At 55.2% G+C, this 26,196-nt stretch overlaps 1 protein-coding gene across 1 annotated transcript in view; it reads right to left on the bottom strand.

Annotated features, from left to right (window-relative positions):
* The window catches only part of LOC140410933 (rho GTPase-activating protein 4-like), a 206,250-nt gene that overhangs the window by 177,255 nt on the left and 2,799 nt on the right, over positions 1 to 26,196 (bottom strand). Inside the window, exons 2-3 of the mRNA XM_072499781.1 lie at positions 23,630 to 23,824; positions 22,201 to 22,285 (exon numbers count right to left, since the gene is read on the bottom strand). Of these exons, the coding sequence (XP_072355882.1) occupies positions 22,201 to 22,285; positions 23,630 to 23,812 (268 nt within the window). The 5' untranslated portion in view covers positions 23,813 to 23,824. The remainder of the gene's footprint in view (positions 1 to 22,200; positions 22,286 to 23,629; positions 23,825 to 26,196) is intronic.

The raw sequence follows: 26,196 nt of genomic DNA on the forward strand, positions 1-26,196 counted from the left end.
ACACACTGACCCTGACTCCAGTATACTCCACACACTGACCCTGACTCCAGTATCCCCCACGCACTGACCCTGACTCCAGTATCCCCCACACACACTCACCCTGACTCCAGTATCCCCCACACACTGACCCTGACTCCAGTATCCCCCACACACACTGACCCTGACTCCAGTATACTCCACACACTGACCCTGACTCCAGTATCCCCCACACACACTGACCCTGACTCCAGTATACTCCACACACTGACCCTGACTCCAGTCTCCCCCACACACTGACCCTGAATCCAGTATACTCCACACACACTGACCCTGACTCCAGTATCCCCCACACACACTGACCCTGACTCCAGTATACTCCACACACACTGACCCCGACTCCAGTATACTCTACACACTGACCCTGACTCCAGTATCCCCCACACACACTGACCCTGACTCCAGTATACTCCACACACACTGACACTGACTCCAGTATACTCCACACACACTGACCCTGACTCCAGTCTCCCCCACAAACTGACCCCGACTCCAGTATACTCCACACACACTGACCCTGACTCCAGTATACTCCACACACACTGACCCTGACTCCAGTATCCCTCACACACTGACCCTGACTCCAGTATACTCCACACACACTGACCCTCACTCCAGTATACACCACACACACTGACCCTGACTCCAGTATCCCCCACACACACTGACCCTGACTCCAGTATCCCCCACACACTGACCCTCACTCCAGTATACACCACACACACTGACCCTGACTCCAGTATACTCCACACACACTGACCCTGACTCCAGTATACTCCACACACTGACCCTGACTCCAGTATCCCCCACACACGGACCCTGACTCCAGTATACTCCACACACTGACCCTGACTCCAGTATCCCCCACACACTGACCCCGACTCCAGTATCCCCCACACACTGACCCTGACTCCAGTATTCCCCACACACTGACCCTGACTCCAGTATACTCCACACACACTGACCCTGACTCCAGTATCCCCCACACACACTGACCCTGACTCCAGTATACTCCACACACACTGACCCTGACTCCAGTATACTCCACACACACTGACCCTGACTCCAGTATACTCCACACACTGACCCTGACTCCAGTATCCCCCACACACTGACCCTGACTCCAGTATACCCCACACACTGACCCTGACTCCAGTATACTCCACACACACTGACCCTGACTCCAGTATACTCCACACACTGACCCTGACTCCAGTATACTCCACACACTGACCCTGACTCCAGTACACTCCACACACACTGACCCTGACTCCAGTATACTCCACACACTGACCCTGACTCCAGTATACCCCACACACACTGACCCTGACTCCAGTATACTCCACACACACTGACCCTGACTCCAGTCTCCCCCACACACTGACCCCGACTCCAGTATACTCCACACACACTGACCCTGACTCCAGTATACTCCACACACACTGACCCTGACTCCAGTATCCCCCACACACTGACCCTGACTCCAGTATACTCCACACACACTGACCCTGACTCCAGTATACTCCACACACACTGACCCTGACTCCAGTATCCCCCACACACTGACCCTGACTCCAGTATACTCCACACACACTGACCCTGACTCCAGTATCCCCCACACACTGACCCTGACTCCAGTATACTCCACACACACTGACCCTGACTCCAGTATACACCACACACACTGACCCTGACTCCAGTATCCCCCACACACTGACCCTGACTCCAGTATCCCCCACACACTGACCCTGACTCCAGTATCCCCCACACACTGATCCTGACTCCAGTATCCCCCACACACTGACCCTGACTCCAGTACCCCCCACACACTGACCCTGACTCCAGTATCCCCCACACACTGACCCTGACTCCAGTATCCCCCACACACTGACCCTGACTCCAGTATCCCCCACACACTGACCCTGACTCCAGTATCCCCCACACACTGACCCTGACTCCAGTATACTCCACACACACTGACCCTGACTCCAGTATCCCCAACACACTGACACTGACTCCAGTATACTCCACACACTGACCCTGACTCCAGTATACTCCACACACACTGACCCTGACTCCAGTATCCCCCACACACTGACCCTGACTCCAGTATACTCCACACATACTGACCCGGACTCCAGTATACTCCACACACACTGACCCTGACTCCAGTATCCCCCACACACTGACCCTGACTCCAGTATACACCACACACACTGACCCTGACTCCAGTATCCCCCACACACTGACCCTGACTCCAGTATCCCCCACACACTGACCCTGACTCCAGTATACTCCACACACACTGACCCTGACTCCAGTATACTCCACACACACTGACTCTGACTCCAGTATCCCCCACACACTGACCCTGACTCCAGTATCCCCCACACACACTGACCCTGACTGCAGTATACTCCACACACACTGACCCTGACTCCAGTATACTCCACACACACTGACACTGACTCCAGTATACTCCACACACTGACCCTGACTCCAGTATACTCCACACACACTGACCCTGACTCCAGTATCCCCCACACACTGACCCTGACTCCAGTATACTCCACACATACTGACCCGGACTCCAGTATACTCCACACACACTGACCCTGACTCCAGTATACACCACACACACTGACCCTGACTCCAGTATCCCCCACACACTGACCCTGACTCCAGTATCCCCCACACACTGACCCTGACTCCAGTATACTCCACACACACTGACCCTGACTCCAGTATCCCCCACACACTGACCCTGACTCCAGTATACTCCACACACTGACCCTGACTCCAGTATCCCCCACACACTGACCATGACTCCAGTATCCCCCACACACACTGACCCTGACTCCAGTATACTCCACACACACTGACCCTGACTCCAGTATACTCCACACACACTGACTCTGACTCCAGTATCCCCCACACACTGACCCTGACTCCAGTATCCCCCACACACACTGACCCTGACTCCAGTATACTCCACACACACTGACCCTGACTCCAGTATCCCCCACACACTGACCCTGACTCCAGTATCCCCCACACACACTGACCCTGACTCCAGTATCCCCCACACACACTGACCCTGACTCCAGTATCCCCCACACACTGACCCTGACTCCAGTATACTCCACACACACTGACCCTGACTCCAGTACACTCCACACACACTGACCCTGACTCCAGTATACTCCACACACACTGACCCTGACTCCAGTATCCCCCACACACTGACCCTGACTCCAGTATCCCCCACACACACTGACCCTGACTCCAGTATCCCCCACACACACTGACCCTGACTCCAGTATACTCCACACACACTGACCCTGACTCCAGTATACTCCACACACACTGACCCTGACTCCAGTATCCCCCACACACACTGACCCTGACTCCAGTATACTCCACGCACACTGACCCTGACTCCAGTATCCCCCACACACTGACCCTGACTCCAGGATCCCCCACACACTGACCCTGACTCCAGTATCCCCCACACACACTGACCCTGACTCCAGTATACTCCACACACACTGACCCTGACTCCAGTATACTCCACACACACTGACCCTGACTCCAGTATCCCCCACACACTGACCCTGACTCCAGTATCCCCCACACACACTGACCCTGACTCCAGTATCCCCCACACACCGACCCTGACTCCAGTATCCCCCACACACACTGACCCTGACTCCAGTATCCCCCACACACACTGACCCTGACTCCAGTATACTCCACACACACTGACCCTGACTCCAGTATACTCCACACACTGACCCTGACTCCAGTATACTCCACACACACTGACCCTGACTCCATTATCCCCCACACACTGACCCTGACTCCAGTATCCCCCACACACTGACCCTGACTCCAGTATACTCCACACACACTGAACCTGACTCCAGTATACTCCACACACACTGACCCTGACTCCAGTATACTCCACACACACTGACCCTGACTCCAGTATACTCCACACACACTGATCCTGACTCCAGTATACCCCACACACTGACCCTGACTCCAGTATACTCTACACACACTGACCCTGACTCCAGTATACTCCACACACACTGACCCTGACTCCAGTATACACCACACACACTGACCCTGACTCCAGTATACTCCACACACTGACCCTGACTCCAGTATCCCCCACACACACTGACCCTGACTCCAGTATCCCCCACACACTGACCCTGACTCCAGTATCCCCCACACACTGACCCTGACTCCAGTATCCCCCACACACTGACCCTGACTCCAGTATCCCCCACACACTGACCCTGACTCCAGTATACTCCACACACACTGACCCTGACTCCAGTATACTCCACACACTGACCCTGACTCCAGTATACCCCACACACACTGACCCTGACTCCAGTATACTCCACACACACTGACCCTGACTCCAGTATCCCCCACACACTGACCCTGACTCCAGTATACTCCACACACACTGACCCTGACTCCAGTATACTCCACACACTGACCCTGACTCCAGTATACCCCACACACACTGACCCTGACTCCAGTATACTCCACACACACTGACCCTGACTCCAGTATCCCCCACACACTGACCCTGACTCCAGTATACTCCACACACACTGACCCTGACTCCAGTATACTCCACACACTGACCCTGACTCCAGTAACCCCCACACACACTGACCCTGACTCCAGTATACTCCCCACACACTGACCCTGACTCCAGTATACTCCCCACACACTGACCCTGACTCCAGTATCCCCCACACACACTGACCCTGACTCCAGTATACTCCACACACTGACCCTGACTCCAGTATACCCCACACACACTGACCCTGACTCCAGTATACTCCACACACACTGACCCTGACTCCAGTATCCCCCACACACTGACCCTGACTCCAGTATACTCCACACACACTGACCCTGACTCCAGTATACTCCACACACTGACCCTGACTCCAGTAACCCCCACACACACTGACCCTGACTCCAGTATACTCCCCACACACTGACCCTGACTCCAGTATACTCCCCACACACTGACCCTGACTCCAGTATCCCCCACACACACTGACCCTGACTCCAGTATCCCCCACACACTGACCCTGACTCCAGTATCCCCCACACACTGACCCTGACTCCAGTATCCCACACACACACTGACCCTGACTCCAGTATACTCCACACACACTGACCCTGACTCCAGTATCCCCCACACACACTGACCCTGACTCCAGTATACTCCACACACACTGACCCTGACTCCAGTATCCCCCACACACTGACCGTGACTCCAGTATAATCCACACACACTGACCCTGACTCCAGTATCCCCCACACACACTGACCCTGACTCCAGTATACTCCCCACACACTGACCCTGACTCCAGTATACCCCACACACACTGACCCTGACTCCAGTATCCCCCACACACACTGAACCTGACTCCAGTATACCCCACACACTGACCCTGACTCCAGTATCCCCCACACACACTGACCCTGACTCCAGTATACTCCACACACACTGACCCTGACTCCAGTATCCCCCACACACACTGACCCTGACTCCAGTATACTCCACACACTGACCCTGACTCCAGTATCCCACACACACACTGACCCTTACTCCAGTATACCCCACACACTGACCCTGACTCCAGTATACTCCACACACACTGACCCTGACTCCAGTATCCCCCACACACTGACCCCGACTCCAGTATCCCCCACACACTGACCCTGACTCCAGTATACTCCACACACTGACCCTGACTCCAGTATCCCCCCCACACACTGACCCTGACTCCAGTATCCCCCACACACACTGACCCTGACTCCAGTATACTCCACACACACTGACCCTGACTCCAGTATCCCCCACACACACTGACCCCGACTCCAGTATACTCCACACACACTGACCCTGACTCCAGTATCCCCCACACACACTGACCCCGACTCCAGTATACTCCACACACTGACCCTGACTCCAGTATCCCCCCCACACACTGACCCTGACTCCAGTATCCCCCACACACACTGACCCTGACTCCAGTATCCCCCCCACACACTGACCCTGACTCCAGTATCCCCCACACACTGACCCTGACTCCAGTATACTCCACACACACTGACCCTGACTCCAGTATCCCCCACACATACTGGCCCTGACTCCAGTATCCCCCACACACTGACCCTGACTCCAGTATCCCCCACACACACTGACCCTGACTCCAGTATACTCCACACACAATGACCCTGACTCCAGTATACTCCACACACTGACCCTGACTCCAGTATCCCCCACACACACTGGCCCTGACTCCAGTATCCCCCACACACTGACCCTGACTCCAGTATACTCCACACACACTGACCCTGACTCCAGTATACTCCACACACACTGACCCTGACTCCAGTATCCCCCACACACTGACCCTGACTCCAGTATACACCACACACTGACCCTGACTCCAGTATCCCCCACACACTGACCCTGACTCCAGTATACTCCACACACACTGACCCTGACTCCAGTATACTCCACACACACTGACCCTGACTCCAGTATACTCCACACACACTGACCCTGACTCCAGTATACACCACACACACTGACCCTGACTCCAGTATCCCCCACACACACTGACCCTGACTCCAGTATACTCCACACACACTGAGCCTGACTCCAGTATACTCCACACACACTGACCCTGACTCCAGTATACTCCACACACACTGACCCTGACTCCAGTATACACCACACACACTGACCCTGACTCCAGTATACACGACACACACTGACCCTGACTCCAGTATACTCCACACACTGACCCTGACTCCAGTATACTCCCCACACACTGACCCTGACTCCAGTATACTCCACACACACTGACCCTGACTCCAGTATACTCCACACACACTGACCCTGACTCCAGTATACTCCACACACACTGACCCTGACTCCAGTATCCCCCACACACTGACCCTGACTCCAGTATACTCCACACACACTGACCCTGACTCCAGTATCCCCCACACACTGACCCTGACTCCAGTATGCTCCACACACACTGACCCTGACTCCAGTATCCCCCACACACACTGACCCTGACTCCAGTATACTCCACACACACTGACCCTGACTCCAGTATACACCACACACTGACCCTGACTCCAGTATACTCCACACACACTGACCCTGACTCCAGTATCCCCCACACACACTGACCCTGACTCCAGTATACTCCACACACACTGACCCCGACTCCAGTATCCACCACACACTGACCCTGACTCCAGTATCCCCCACACACACTGACCCTGACTCCAGTATCCCCCACACACTGACCCTGACTCCAGTATGCTCCACACACACTGACCCTGACTCCAGTATCCCCCACACACACTGACCCTGACTCCAGTATACTCCACACACACTGACCCTGACTCCAGTATACACCACACACTGACCCTGACTCCAGTATACTCCACACACACTGACCCTGACTCCAGTATCCCCCACACACACTGACCCTCACTCCAGTATCCCTCACACACTGACCCTGACTCCAGTATACTCCACACACACTGACCCTGACTCCAGTATCCCCCACACACTGACCCTGACTCCAGTATGCTCCACACACACTGACCCTGACTCCAGTATCCCCCACACAAACTGACCCTGACTCCAGTATACTCCACACACACTGACCCTGACTCCAGTATCCCCCACACACTGACCCTGACTCCAGTATACTCCACACACACTGACCCTGACTCCAGTATACTCCACACACACTGACCCTGACTCCAGTATACACCACACACACTGACCCTGACTCCAGTATACTCCATACACACTGACCCTGACTCCAGTAGCCCCCACACACTGACCCTGACTCCAGTAACCCCCACACACTGACCCTGACTCCAGTATCCCCCACACACTGACCCTGACTCCAGTAACCCCCACACACACTGACCCTGACTCCAGTATGCTCCACACACACTGACCCTGACTCCAGTATCCCCCACACACACTGACCCTGACTCCAGTATCCCCCACACACTGACCCTGACTCCAGTATACTCCCCACACACTGACCCTGACTCCAGTATCCCCCACACACTGACCCTGACTCCAGTATCCCACACACACACTGACCCTGACTCCAGTATCCCCCACACACACTGACCCTGACTCCAGTATACTCCACACACACTGACCCTGACTCCAGCATACTCCACACACACTGACCCTGACTCCAGTATCCCCCACGCACTGACCCTGACTCCAGTATCCCCCACACACTGACCCTGACTCCAGTATCCCCCACACACTGACCCTGACTCCAGTATGCTCCACACACACTGACCCCGACTCCAGTAACCCCCACACACTGACCCTGACTCCAGTATACTCCCCACACACTGACCCTGACTCCAGTATCCCCCACACACACTGACCCTGACTCCAGTATCCCCCACACACTGACCCTGACTCCAGTATCCCCCACACACTGACCCTGACTCCAGTATCCCCCACACACTGGCCCTGACTCCAGTATCCCCCACACACACTGACCCTGACTCCAGGATCCCCCACACACACTGACCCTGACTCCAGTATCCCCCACACACTGACCCTGACTCCAGTATACTCCACACACTGACCCTGACTCCAGTATCCCCCACACACACTGACCCTGACTCCAGTATACTCCACACACACTGACCCTGACTCCAGTATCCCCCACACACACTGACCCTGACTCCAGTATACTCCACACACACTGACCCTGACTCCAGTATCCCCCACACACACTGACCCTGACTCCAGTATCCCCCACACACTGACCCTGACTCCAGTATACTCCACACACTGACCCTGACTCCAGTATACTCCACACACACTGACCCTGACTCCAGGATCCCCCACACACACTGACCCTGACTCCAGTATCCCCCACACACTGACCCTGACTCCAGTATACTCCACACACACTGACCCTGACTCCAGTATACTCCACACACACTGACCCTGACTCCAGTATCCCCCACACACACTGACCCTGACTCCAGTATCCCCCACACACTGACCCTGACTCCAGTATCCCCCACACACTGACCCTGACTCCAGTATACTCCACACACACTGACCCTGACTCCAGTATACTCCACACACACTGACCCTGACTCCAGTATCCCCCACACACACTGACCCTGACTCCAGTATACTCCACACACACTGACCCTGACTGCAGTATCCCCCACACACTGACCGTGACTCCAGTATACTCCACACACACTGACCCTGACTCCAGTATACTCCACACACACTGACCCTGACTCCAGTATACACCACACACTGACCCTGACTCCAGTATACTCCACGCACTGACCCTGACTCCAGTATACTCCACACACACTGACCCTGACTCCAGTATCCCCCACACACACTGACCCTGACTCCAGTATCCCCCACACACTGACCCTGACTCCAGTATACTCCACACACTGACCCTGGATCCAGTATACTCCACACACACTGACCCTGACTCCAGTATACTCCACACACTGACCCTGACTCCAGTATACACCACACACACTGACCCTGACTCCAGTATCCCCCACACACTGACCCTGACTCCAGTAACCCCCACACACACTGACCCTGACTCCAGTATCCCCCACACACTGACCCTGACTCCAGTATACTCCACACACTGACCCTGACTCCAGTATCCCCCACACACTGACCCTGACTCCAGTATACTCCACACACACTGACCCTGACTCCAGTATCCCCCACACACTGACCCTGACTCCAGTATACTCCACACACTGACCCTGACTCCAGTATCCCCCACACACTGACCCTGACTCCAGTAACCCCCACACACACTGACCCTGACTCCAGTATCCCCCACACACTGACCCTGACTCCAGTATACTCCACACACTGACCCTGACTCCAGTATCCCCCACACACTGACCCTGACTCCAGTATCCCCCACACACTGACCCTGACTCCAGTATGCTCCACACACACTGACCCTGACTCCAGTATACCCCACACACACTGACCCTGACTCCAGTAACCCCCACGCACTGACCCTGACTCCAGTATACTCCACACACACTGACCCTGACTCCAGTATCCCCCACACACTGACCCTGACTCCAGTAACCCCCACACACTGACCCTGACTCCAGTATGCTCCACACACACTGACCCTGACTCCAGTATCCCCCACACACACTGACCCCGACTCCAGGAACATCCACACCCTGACCCTGACTCCAGTATCCCCCACACACTGACCCTGACTCCAGTATACTCCCCACACACTGACCATGACTCCAGTATCCCCCACACACACTGACCCTGACTCCAGTATCCCCCACACACACTGACCCTGACTCCAGTATCCCCCACACACTGACCCTGACTCCAGTATCCCCCACACACTGACCCTGACTCCAGTATACTCCACACACACTGACCCTGACTCCAGTATCCCCCACGCACTGACCCTGACTCCAGTATCCCCCACACACTGACCCTGACTCCAGTATGCTCCACACACACTGACCCCGACTCCAGTAACCCCCACACACTGACCCTGACTCCAGTATACTCCCCACACACTGACCCTGACTCCAGTATCCCCCACACACACTGACCCTGACTCCAGTATCCCCCACACACTGACCCTGACTCCAGTATCCCCCACACACTGACCCTGACTCCAGTATACTCCCCACACACTGACCCTGACTCCAGTATCCCCCACACACACTGACCCTGACTCCAGTATACTCCACACACACTGACCCTGACTCCAGGATCCCCCACACACACTGACCCTGACTCCAGTATCCCCCACACACTGACCCTGACTCCAGTATACTCCACACACACTGACCCTGACTCCAGTATACTCCACACACACTGACCCTGACTCCAGTATCCCCCACACACACTGACCCTGACTCCAGTATACTCCACACACACTGACCCTGACTCCAGTATCCCCCACACACTGACCCTGACTCCAGTATCCCCCACACACTGACCCTGACTCCAGTATACTCCACACACTGACCCTGACTCCAGTATCCCCCACACACACTGACCCTGACTCCAGTATACTCCACACACACTGACCCTGACTCCAGTATCCCCCACACACTGACCCTGACTCCAGTATACTCCACACACACTGACCCTGACTCCAGGATCCCCCACACACACTGACCCTGACTCCAGTATACTCCACACACACTGACCCTGACTCCAGTATACTCCACACACACTGACCCTGACTCCAGTATACTCCACACACTGACCCTGACTCCAGTATCCCCCACACACACTGACCCTGACTCCAGTATACTCCACACACTGACCCTGACTCCAGTATACTCCACACACACTGACCCTGACTCCAGTATACTCCACACACACTGGCCCTGACTCCAGTATACTCCACACACACTGACCCTGACTCCAGTATCCCCCACACACACTGACCCTGACTCCAGTATCCCCCACACACTGACCCTGACTCCAGTATCCCCCACACACTGACCCTGACTCCAGTATACTCCACACACACTGACCCTGACTCCAGTATACTCCACACACACTGACCCTGACTCCAGTATCCCCCACAATCACTGACCCTGACTCCAGTATACTCCACACACACTGACCCTGACTCCAGTATCCCCCACACACTGACCCTGACTCCAGTATACTCCACGCACTGACCCTGACTCCAGTATCCCCCACACACTGACCCTGACTCCAGTATCCCCCACACACACTGACCCTGACTCCAGTATCCCCCACACACTGACCCTGACTCCAGTATACTCCACACACTGACCCTGACTCCAGTATCCCCCACACACACTGACCCTGACTCCAGTATACTCCACACACACTGACCCTGACTCCAGTATCCCCCACACACTGACCCTGACTCCAGTATACTCCACACACACTGACCCTGACTCCAGTATCCCCCACACACACTGACCCTGACTCCAGTATACTCCACACACACTGACCCTGACTCCAGTATACTCCACACACACTGACCCTGACTCCAGTATCCCCCACACACTGACCCTGACTCCAGTATCCCCCACACACACTGACCCTGACTCCAGTATACTCCACACACACTGACCCTGACTCCAGTATACTCCACACACACTGACCCTGACTCCAGTAACCCCCACACACACTGACCCTGACTCCAGTATCCCCCACACACACTGACCCTGACTCCAGTATACTCCACACACTGACCCTCACTCCAGTATACTCCACACACTGACCCTCACTCCAGTATACTCCACACACTGACCCTCACTCCAGTATACTCCACACACTGACCCTGACTCCAGTATACTCCACACACTGACCCTGACTCCAGTATCCCCCACACACTGACCCTGACTCCAGTATACTCCACACACACTGACCCTGACTCCAGTATCCCCCACACACTGACCCTGACTCCAGTATCCCCCACACACACTGACCCTGACTCCAGTATCCCCCACACACTGACCCTGACTCCAGTATACTCCACACACACTGACCCTGACTCCAGTATACTCCACACACTGACCCTGACTCCAGTATACTCCACACACTGACCCTGACTCCAGTATACTCCACACACTGACCCTCACTCCAGTATACTCCACACACTGACCCTCACTCCAGTATACTCCACACACTGACCCTGACTCCAGTATACTCCACACACTGACCCTGACTCCAGTATCCCCCACACACTGACCCTGACTCCAGTATACTCCACACACACTGACCCTGACTCCAGTATCCCCCACACACTGACCCTGACTCCAGTATCCCCCACACACACTGACCCTGACTCCAGTATCCCCCACACACTGACCCTGACTCCAGTATACTCCACACACACTGACCCTGACTCCAGTATACTCCACACACACTGACCCTGACTCCAGTATCCCCCACACACACTGACCCTGACTCCAGTATCCCCCACACACTGACCCTGACTCCAGTATACTCCACACACTGACACTGACTCCAGTATCCCCCACGCACACTGACCCTGACTCCAGTATACTCCACACACACTGACCCTGACTCCAGTATACTCCACACACACTGACCCTGACTCCAGTATACTCCCCTCACACTGACCCTGACTCCAGTATACTCCACACACACTGACCCTGACTCCAGTATACTCCACACACACTGACCCCGACTCCAGTATCCCCCACACACTGACCCTGACTCCAGTATACTCCACACACACTGACCCTGACTCCAGTATACTCCCCACACACTGACCCTGACTCCAGTATACTCCACACACACTGACCCTGACTCCAGTATACTCCACACACACTGACCCTGACTCCAGTATCCCCCACGCACACTGACCCTGACTCCAGTATACTCCACACACACTGACCCTGACTCCAGTATACTCCACACACACTGACCCTGACTCCAGTATACTCCCCACACACTGACCCTGACTCCAGTATACTCCACACACACTGACCCTGACTCCAGTATACTCCACACACACTGACCCCGACTCCAGTATCCCCCACACACTGACCCTGACTCCAGTATACTCCACACACACTGACCCTGACTCCAGTATCCCCCACACACTGACCCTGACTCCAGTATACACCACACACTGACCCTGACTCCAGTATCCCCCACACACTGACCCTGACTCCAGTATACTCCACACACACTGACCCTGACTCCAGTATACTCCACACACACTGACCCTGACTCCAGTATACTCCACACACTGACCCTGACTCCAGTATACTCCCCACACACTGACCCTGACTCCAGTATACTCCACACACACTGACCCTGACTCCAGTATACTCCACACACACTGACCCTGACTCCAGTATACTCCACACACACTGACCCTGACTCCAGTATCCCCCATACACTGACCCTGACTCCAGTATACTCCACACACACTGACCCTGACTCCAGTATACTCCACACACACTGACCCTGACTCCAGTATACACCACACACACTGACCCTGACTCCAGTATACTCCACACACACTGACCCTGACTCCAGTATACTCCACACACACTGACCCTGACTCCAGTATCCCCCACACACACTGACCCTGACTCCAGTATACTCCACACACACTGACCCTGACTCCAGTATCCCACACACACTGACCCTGACTCCAGTATACACCACACACACTGACCCTGACTCCAGTATCCCCCACACACTGACCCTGACTCCAGTAACCCCCACACACTGACCCTGACTCCAGTATGCTCCACACACACTGACCCTGACTCCAGTATACTCCCCACACACACTGACCCTGACTCCAGTATACTCCACACACACTGACCCTGACTCCAGTATACTCCCCACACACTGACCCTGACTCCAGTATCCCCCACACACTGACCCTGACTCCAGTATCCCCCACACACTGACCCTGACTCCAGTATACTCCACACACACTGACCCTGACTCCAGTATACTCCCCACACACTGACCCTGACTCCAGTATCCCCCACACACACTGACCCTGACTCCAGTATCCCACACACACACTGACCCTGACTCCAGTATCCCCCACACACACTGACCCTGACTCCAGTAACCCCCACACACTGACCCTGACTCCAGTATACTCCACACACTGACCCTGACTCCAGTATCCCCCACACACTGACCCTGACTCCAGTATACTCCACACACACTGACTCTGACTCCAGTATACACCACACACACTGACCCTGACTCCAGTATCCCCCACGCACTGACCCTGACTCCAGTATCCCCCACACACTGACCCTGACTCCAGTATCCCCCACACACTGACCCTGACTCCAGTATGCTCCACACACACTGACCCAGACTCCAGTAACCCCCACACACTGACCCTGACTCCAGTATACTCCCCACACACTGACCCTGACTCCAGTATCCCCCACACACACTGACCCTGACTCCAGTATCCCCCACACACTGACCCTGACTCCAGTATCCCCCACACACTGACCCTGACTCCAGTATACTCCCCACACACTGACCCTGACTCCAGTATCCCCCACACACACTGACCCTGACTCCAGTATCCCCCACACACACTGACCCCGACTCCAGTAACCCCCACACACTGACCCTGACTCCAGTATACTCCCCACACACTGACCCTGACTCCAGTATCCCCCACACACTGACCCTGACTCCAGTATACTCCCCACACACTGACCCTGACTCCAGTATCCCCCACACACTGACCCTGACTCCAGTATACTCCACACACTGACCCTGACTCCAGTATACTCCACACACTGACCCTGACTCCAGTACACTCCACACACTGACCCTGACTCCAGTATCCCCCACACACACTGACCCTGACTCCAGTATCCCCCACACACTGACTCTGACTCCAGTATCCCCCACACACTGACCCTGACTCCAGTATACTCCCCACACACTGACCCTGACTCCAGTATCCCCCACACACACTGACCCTGACTCCAGTATCCCCCACACACACTGACCCTGACTCCAGTATCCCCCACACACTGACCCTGACTCCAGTATACTCCACACACACTGACCCTGACTCCAGTATACTCCACACACACTGACCCTGACTCCAGTATCCCCCACACACACTGACCCTGACTCCAGTATACTCCACACACACTGACCCTGACTCCAGTATCCCCCACACACACTGACCCTGACTCCAGTATACTCCACACACTGACCCTGACTCCAGTATTCCCCACACACTGACCCTGACTCCAGTATACTCCACACACACTGACCCTGACTCCAGTATACTCCACACACACTGACCCTGACTCCAGTATCCCCCACACACTGACCGTGACTCCAGTATACTCCACACACACTGACCCTGACTCCAGTATACTCCACACAAACTGACCCTGACTCCAGTATACTCCACACACTGACCCTGACTCCAGTATCCCCCACACACTGACCCTGACTCCAGTATCCCCCACACACACTGACCCTGACTCCAGTATACTCCACACACACTGACCCTGACTCCAGTATACTCCACACACACTGACCCTGACTCCAGTATCCCCCACACACTGACCCTGACTCCAGTATACTCCACACACACTGACCCTGACTCCAGTATCCCCCACACACACTGACCCTGACTCCAGTATCCCCCACACACTGACCCTGACTCCAGTATACTCCACACACACTGACCCTGACTCCAGTATACTCCACACACACTGACCCTGACTCCAGTATACTCCACACACTGACCCTGACTCCAGTATACTCCACACACACTGACCCTGACTCCAGTATCCCCCACACACTGACCCTGACTCCAGTATGCCCCACACACTGACCCTGACTCCAGTATACTCCACACACACTGACCCTGACTCCAGTATACTCCACACACACTGACCCTGACTCCAGTAACCCCCACACACACTGACCCTGACTCCAGTATACTCCACACACTGACCCTGACTCCAGTATACTCCACACACTGACCCTCACTCCAGTATCCCCCACACACACTGACCCTGACTCCAGTATCCCCCACACACACTGACCCTGACTCCAGTATGCTCCACACACACTGACCCTGACTCCAGTATACTCCACACACTGACCCTAACTCCAGTATCCCCCACACACTGACCCTGACTCCAGTATCCCCCACACACACTGACCCTGACTCCAGTATACTCCACACGCTGACCCTGACTCCAGTATCCCCCACACACACTGACCCTGACTCCAGTATACTCCACACGCTGACCCTGACTCCAGTATCCCCCACACACACTGACCCTGACTCCAGTATACACCACACACACTGACCCTGACTCCAGTATCCCCCACACACACTGACCCTGACTCCAGTATACTCCACACACTGACCCTGACTCCAGTATCCCCCACACACACTGACCCTGACTCCAGTATCCCACACACACTGACCCTGACTCCAGTATCCCACACACACTGACCCTGACTCCAGTATACTCCACACACTGACCCTGACTCCAGTATACTCCACACACACTGACCCTGACTCCAGTATACTCCACACACTGACCCTGACTCCAGTATACTCCACACACACTGACCCTGACTCCAGTATACTCCACACACACTGACCCTGACTCCAGTATCCCCCACACACTGACCCTGACTCCAGTATCCCCCACACACACTGACCCTGACTCCAGTATACTCCACACACTGACCCTGACTCCAGTATCCCCCACACACACTGACCCTGACTCCAGTATACTCCACACACACTGACCCTGACTCCAGTATACTCCACACACTGACCCTGACTCCAGTATCCCCCACACACACTGACCCTGACTCCAGTATACTCCACACACACTGACCCTGACTCCAGTATACTCCACACACTGACCCTGACTCCAGTATCCCCCACACACTGACCCTGACTCCAGTATACTCCACACACACTGACCCTGACTCCAGTATCCCCCACACACACTGACCCTGACTCCAGTATCCCCCACACACTGACCCTGACTCCAGTATACTCCACACACACTGACTCCAGTATACTCCACACACACTGACCCTGACTCCAGTATACTCCACACACACTGACCCTGACTCCAGTATACTCCACACACACTGACCCTGACTCCAGTATACTCCACACACTGACCCTGACTCCAGTATCCCCCACACACACTGACCCTGACTCCAGTATCCCCCACACACTGACCCTGACTCCAGTATCCCCCACACACACTGACCCTGACTCCAGTATACTCCACACACACTGACCCTGACTCCAGTATACTCCACACACACTGACCCTGACTCCAGTATACTCCACACACACTGACCCTGACTCCAGTATACTCCACACACTGACCCTGACTCCAGTATCCCCCACACACACTGACCCTGACTCCAGTATCCCCCACACACTGACCCTGACTCCAGTATCCCCCACACACACTGACCCTGACTCCATTATACTCCACACACACTGACCCTGACTCCAGTATACTCCACACACACTGACCCTGACTCCAGTATACTCCACACACTGACCCTGACTCCAGTATCCCCCACACACACTGACCCTGACTCCAGTATACTCCACACACACTGACCCTGACTCCAGTATACTCCACACACACTGACCCTGACTCCAGTATACTCCACACACTGACCCTGACTCCAGTATACTCCACACACACTGACCCTGACTCCAGTATACTCCACACACACTGACCCTGACTCCAGTATACTCCACACACACTGACCCTGACTCCAGTATACTCCACACACACTGACCCTGACTCCAGTATACTCCACACACACTGACCCTGACTCCAGTATACTCCACACACTGACCCTGACTCCAGTATACTCCACACACACTGACCCTGACTCCAGTATACTCCACACACACTGACCCTGACTCCAGTACACTCCACACACTGACCCTGACTCCAGTATCCCCCACACACACTGACCCTGACTCCAGTATCCCCCACGCACTGACCCTGACTCCAGTATACACCACACACACTGACCCTGACTCCAGTATACTCCACACACACTGACCCTGACTCCAGTATCCCCCACACACTGACCCTGACTCCAGTATCCCCCACACACACTGACCCTGACTCCAGTATCCCCCACGCACTGACCCTGACTCCAGTATCCCCCACGCACTGACCCTGACTCCAGTATACTCCACACACTGACCCTGACTCCTGTATACTCCACACACACTGACCCTGACTCCAGTATCCCCCACACACTGACCCTGACTCCAGTATCCCCCACACACTGACCCTGACTCCAGTATCCCCCACACACACTGACCCTGACTCCAGTATCCCCCACGCACTGACCCTGACTCCAGTATACACCACACACACTGACCCTGACTCCAGTATACTCCACACACACTGACCCTGACTCCAGTATCCCCCACACACTGACCCTGACTCCAGTATCCCCCACACACACTGACCCTGACTCCAGTATCCCCCACGCACTGACCCTGACTCCAGTATACTCCACACACTGACCCTGACTCCTGTATACTCCACACACACTGACCCTGACTCCAGTATCCCCCACACACTGACCCTGACTCCAGTATACTCCACACACACTGACCCTGACTCCAGTATACTCCACACACACTGACCCTGACTCCAGTATCCCCCCCACACACTGACCCTGACTCCAGTATCCCCCACGCACTGACCCAGACTCCAGTATACTCCACACACACTGACCCGGACTCCAGTATCCCCCACACACTGACCCTGACTCCAGTATACTCCACACACACGTACCCTGACTCCAGTATCCCCCACACACTGACCCTGACTCCAGTATACTCCACACACTGACCCTGACTCCAGTATACTCCACACACTGACCCTGACTCCAGTATCCCCCACACACACTGACCCTGACTCCAGTATACTCCACACACACTGACCCTGACTCCAGTATCCCCCACACACACTGACCCTGACTCCAGTATCCCTCACACACACTGACCCTGACTCCAGTATCCCCCACACACACTGACCCTGACTCCAGTATCCCCCACACACTGACCCTGACTCCAGTATACACCACACACACTGACCCTGACTCCAGTATCCCCCACACACTGACCCTGACTCCAGTATCCCCCACACACTGACCCTGACTCCAGTATCCCCCACACACTGACCCTGACTCCAGTATCCCACACACACTGACCCTGACTCCAGTATACTCCCCACACACTGACCCTGACTCCAGTATCCCCCACACACTGACCCTGACTCCAGTATCCCCCACACACTGACCCTGACTCCAGTATCCCACACACACTGACCCTGACTCCAGTATCCCCCACACACTGACCCTGACTCCAGTATACTCCCCACACACTGACCCTGACTCCAGTATCCCCCACACACTGACCCTGACTCCAGTATCCCCCACACACTGACCCTGACTCCAGTATCCCACACACACTGACCCTGACTCCAGTATCCCCCACACACTGACCCTGACTCCAGTATACTCCACACACACTGACCCTGACTCCAGTACCCCCCACACACACTGACCCTGACTCCAGTATACTCCACACACACTGACCCTGACTCCAGTATACTCCACACACAGACCCTGACTCCAGTATCCCACACACACTGACCCTGACTCCAGTATCCCCCACACACTGACCCTGACTCCAGTATCCCACACACACTGACCCTGACTCCAGTATCCCACACACACACTGACCCTGACTCCAGTATCCCCCACACACACTGACCCTGACTCCAGTATACACCACACACTGACCCTGACTCCAGTATACTCCACACACACTGACCCTGACTCCAGTATACTCCACACACTGACCCTGACTCCAGTATCCCCCACACACACTGACCCTGACTCCAGTATACACCACACACTGACCCTGACTCCAGTATCCCCCACACACTGACCCTGACTCCAGTATCCCACACACACTGACCCTGACTCCAGTATCCCACACACACACTGACCCTGACTCCAGTATACTCCACACACACACTGACCCTGACTCCAGTATACTCCACACACTGACCCTGACTCCAGTATCCCCCACACACTGACCCTGACTCTAGTATCCCCCACACACTGACCCTGACTCCAGTATCCCACACACACTGACCCTGACTCCAGTATCCCACACACACACTGACCCTGACTCCAGTATCCCCCACACACACTGACCCTGACTCCAGTATACACCACACACTGACCCTGACTCCAGTATACTCCACACACACTGACCCTGACTCCAGTATACTCCACACACTGACCCTGACTCCAGTATCCCCCACACACACTGACCCTGACTCCAGTATACACCACACACTGACCCTGACTCCAGTATACTCCACACACTGACCCTGACTCCAGTATCCCCCACACACACTGACCCTGACTCCAGTATACTCCACACACACTGACCCTGACTCCAGTATACTCCACACACTGACCCTGACTCCAGTATCCCACACACACTGACCCTGACTCCAGTATACTCCACACACACTGACCCTGACTCCAGTATACTCCACACACACTGACCCTGACTCCAGTATACTCCACACACTGACCCTGACTCCAGTATCCCCCACACACTGACCCTGACTCCAGTATCCCCAACACACTGACCCTGACTCCAGTATACTCCACACACACTGACCCTGACTCCAGTATCCCCCACACACTGACCCTGACTCCAGTATCCCCCACACACTGACCCTGACTCCAGTATACTCCACACACACTGACCCTGACTCCAGTATCCCCCACACACACTGACCCTGACTCCAGTATACTCCACACACACTGACCCTGACTCCAGTATACTCCACACACTGACCCTGACTCCAGTATCCCACACACACTGACCCTGACTCCAGTATACTCCACACACACTGACCCTGACTCCAGTATACTCCACACACACTGACCCTGACTCCAGTATCCCCCACACACTGACCCTGACTCCAGTATCCCCCACACACTGACCCTGACTCCAGTATACTCCACACACACTGACCCTGACTCCAGTATCCCCCACACACTGACCCTGACTCCAGTATCCCCCACACACTGACCCTGACTCCAGTATCCCCCACACACACTGACCCTGACTCCAGTATACTCCACACACACTGACCCTGACTCCAGTATACTCCACACACACTGACCCTGACTCCAGTATCCCCCACACACTGACCCTGACTCCAGTATACTCCACACACACTGACCCAGACTCCAGTATCCCCCACACACACTGACCCTGACTCCAGTATGCTCCACACACACTGACCCTGACTTCAGTATACTCCACACACACTGACCCTGACTCCAGTATACTCCACACACACTGACCCTGACTCCAGTATACTCCCCACACACTGACCCTGACTCCAGTATACTCCACACACAGACCCTGACTCCAGTATCCCCCACACACTGACCCTTCTCGATGGATGGTTTCAGCAGTTCGAACTTTGCCTGGAGTTTGGAGATCCTGCAGTTGACCGCGACGCCTTCCTTCAGTTTCTGGGGAGGAGGAGAGAGAATTATCCTGACAGGTACCTCGGAACCCACCCCAAAACCCCGGGGTAATCACCCTCTTCCAAAAAACCCCGGGGTAATCATTCCCCTCCCCCCCCAAAACCCGCGGAGTAATGACCCCCCCCCAAATCCCCAGGGTAATCATTTCCCCTCCCCCCCTAAAACCCCCGGGGTAATTACCCTCCCCCCAAATCCCCAGGGTAATCATTTCCCCTCCCCCCCTAAAACCCCCGGGGTAATCACCCCCCCCCCAAATCCCCAGGGTAATCATTTCCCCTCCCCCTCAAAACCCCCAGGGTAATCACCCCCCTTCCCCTCCAAAACCCCGGGGTAATCACCCCCCTCCCCCCCGAGGTAATCACCCCCCCCCCAAAACCCCGGACTAATGACCCCCAAAACCCCCCCCCCCCGGGGTAATCATTCCCCTCCCCCCCAAAACCCCCGGGGTAATCATTCCGCTCCCCCCCCCTAAAACCCCCGGGGTAATCACCCTCCTCCCTCCCAAAACCCCGGAGTAATTACCCCAAAATCCCCGGGGTAATCATTCCCCTCCACCAAAACCCCCGGGTAATCATTCCCCTCCCCCCTCAAAACCCCCGGGGTAATCATTCCCCTTCCCCCAAAACCCCCAGGGTAATCACCCCCCTCCCCCTCAAAACCCCCGGGGTAATCATTCCCCTTCCCCAAAACCCCCAGGGTAATCACCCCCCTTCCCCTCCAAAACCCCGGGGTAATCACCCCCCTCCCCCCCGAGGTAATTACCCCCTCCCCCCCCCCCAAAACCCCCCGAGGTAATCACCCCCCTACCCCCCCCCGAGGTAATCACCCCCCTCCCCCCAAAACCCCCGGGGTAATCACCTCCCTCCCCCCACAACCCCCGGGGTAATCACCCCCCTCCCCCCAAAACCCCTGGTGTAATCACCCTCCCCTCCAAAATCCCCGGGGTAATCACCCCCCTCCCCCCAATACCCCCGGGGTAATCATTCCCCTCCCCCGCAAAACCCCCAGGGTAATCACCCCCCTCCCCCCAATAGCCCCGGGGTAATCACCCCCTCCCCCCCAAAACCTCCGGGGTAATTAACCCCCCCCAAAACCCTGGGGTGATCGCCCCCATCCCCGACACCAGGGTGTATCTGTATCCGAAGGTTTGGGTTTTTTTCGCCCCCACAGTGTATCTTGAGAAGGTGTATTTACCCCGGGGGCGGGGGCAAGGGGGGTATCTTTGCCCCGTCACTGGGTCAGGAAGGGTCTGAGTGTATCCCCTGTCCGGAGTGTACTGGCTTTAATGACCCCCACAGTGTGTGGGCTCTGGTTGGTGAGGGGTCTTACGGTGAAGTAATAAGTCTCCGTCTCCTGCTGGGTACTGCGTCGCTTGCCGATGCTGGCTTTACTACAGGAGTCCGATCCGGCGGATTTGACGGACTCTGTGGATCGGCTGCACTGGAGGCTGTCCGGGAGGTCCGTGTCCTCACTCGCAGCCTGGTCCTGCAGCACCCGTACTGTGGCCCGCATCGTCTTGTTAATCTACAGCGGCAAGAGTGTTAGAGAGAGTCAGTGACAGACCTCCGCACACTCACTATAATCCCCGTGCACACACTCACTATCATCCTCGCACACACTACCATCCCCGTGCACACACTCACTATCATCCCCGTGCACACACTCACTATCATCCTCGCACACACTATCATCCCCGTGCACACACTCACTTCTCCACCTGTGCACACACTCACTATCATCCCCGGGCACACACTCAACTATTCATCCTCGCACACACTATCATCCCCGTGCACACACTCACTCTCATCCCTGTGCACACACTCACTATCATCCCCGTGCACACACTCACTATCATCCTCGCACACACTATCATCCCCATGCACACACTCACTCTCATCCCTGCACACTAACTCACTATCATCCTCGCACAGTCACTCACTATCATCACAGCACACTCACTCACTATCATCCCCGTACACTCACTCACTACCATCCCTGCACACTCACTCACTATCATCCCCGCACTCTCACTCACTATCATCCCTGCACACTCACTCACTATCATCCCCGCACGCTCACTCACTATCATCCCCGTGCACACACACACTATCATCCTCGCACTCACTCACTATCATCCCCGTGCACACACTCACTATCATCCTCGCACACACTCACTATCATCCCCGTGCACACACTCACTCTCATCCCCGTGCACACACTCACTCTCATCCCTGTGCACACACTCACTATCATCCCCGTGCACACACACACTATCATCCTCGCACTCACTCACTATCATCCTCGCACGCACACTCGCAATCATCCCCGCGCACACACTCGCTATCATCCCCGCGCACACACTCGCTATCATCCCCGCGCACACACTCACTATCATCCCTGCACACACACTCACTATCATCCTCGCACGCACACTCGCTATCATCCCCGCGCGCACACTCGCTATCATCCCCGCGCGCACACTCACTATCATCCCCGCGTGCACACTCACTATCATCCACGCGCGCACACTCAATATCATCCCCGCGCACACACTCACTATCATCCTCGCACACACTCACTATCATCCCCGCACGCACACTGACTATCATCCTCACGCACAAACTCACTATCATCCTCGCGCACACACTCACTATCATCCCCGCTCACACACTCACTATCATCCTCGCACACACACTCACTATCATACCTGCACACACACTCACTATCATCCCCGCACACTCACTCACTATCATCCCCCGCGCGCACACTCATTATCACCCTCGCACACACACTCACTATCATCCCTGCGCACACACTCACTATCATCCCTGCACACACACACTATCATCCCTGCACACACACACTATCATCCCTGCACACACACACTATCATCCCCACGCACACACTCACTATCATCCCCGCACACACACTCACTATCATCCCCGCGCACACACTCACTATCATCCTCGCACACTTACTGACAATCATCCCCGCACACTCACTCACTCAATCATCCCTGCACACTCACTCACTATCATCCCTGCACAGTCACTATCATCCCTGCACACTCACTCACTTTCATCCCCGCACACTCACTCACTATCATCCCCGCACACTCACTCACTATCATCCCTGCACAGTCACTATCATCCCTGCACACTCACTCACTTTCATCCCCGCACACTCACTCACTATCATCCCCGCACACTCATTCACTATCATCACCGCACTCACTATCATCGCCGCACACTCACTCACCATCATTCCCGCACACTCACTATCATCCCTGCACACTCACTCACTATCATCCCCGCGCACAACACTCACTATCACCCCCCGCACACACACTCACTATCATCCCCGCACACACTCACTATCATCCCCGTACACTCACTCACTATCATCCCCGTACACTCACTCACTATCATCCCCGCACACTCACTCACTATCATCCCTGCACACTCACTCACTATCATCCCCGCACACTCACTCACTATCATCCCCGCACACTCACTCACTATCATCCCCGCACACTCACTCACTATCATCACCACACTCACTATCATCGCCGCACACTCACTCACTATCATCCCCGCACACTCACTCACTATCATCACCACACTCACTATCATCGCCGCACACTCACTCACCATCATCCCCGCACACTCACTATCATCCCTGCACACTCACTCACTATCATCCCTGCACACTCACTCACTATCATCACCGTACACTCACTCACTATCATCCCCTCACACTCACTCACTATCATCCCCGCACACTCACTCACTATCATCCCCGCACACTCACTCACTATCATCCCCGCACACTCACTCACTATCAACCCGCACAGTCACTATCATCCCTGCACACTCACTCACTTTCATCCCCGCACA

The sequence above is a fragment of the Scyliorhinus torazame genome, chromosome 4 (assembly GCF_047496885.1).
Source record: "Scyliorhinus torazame isolate Kashiwa2021f chromosome 4, sScyTor2.1, whole genome shotgun sequence".
Taxonomy (NCBI): domain Eukaryota; kingdom Metazoa; phylum Chordata; class Chondrichthyes; order Carcharhiniformes; family Scyliorhinidae; genus Scyliorhinus; species Scyliorhinus torazame.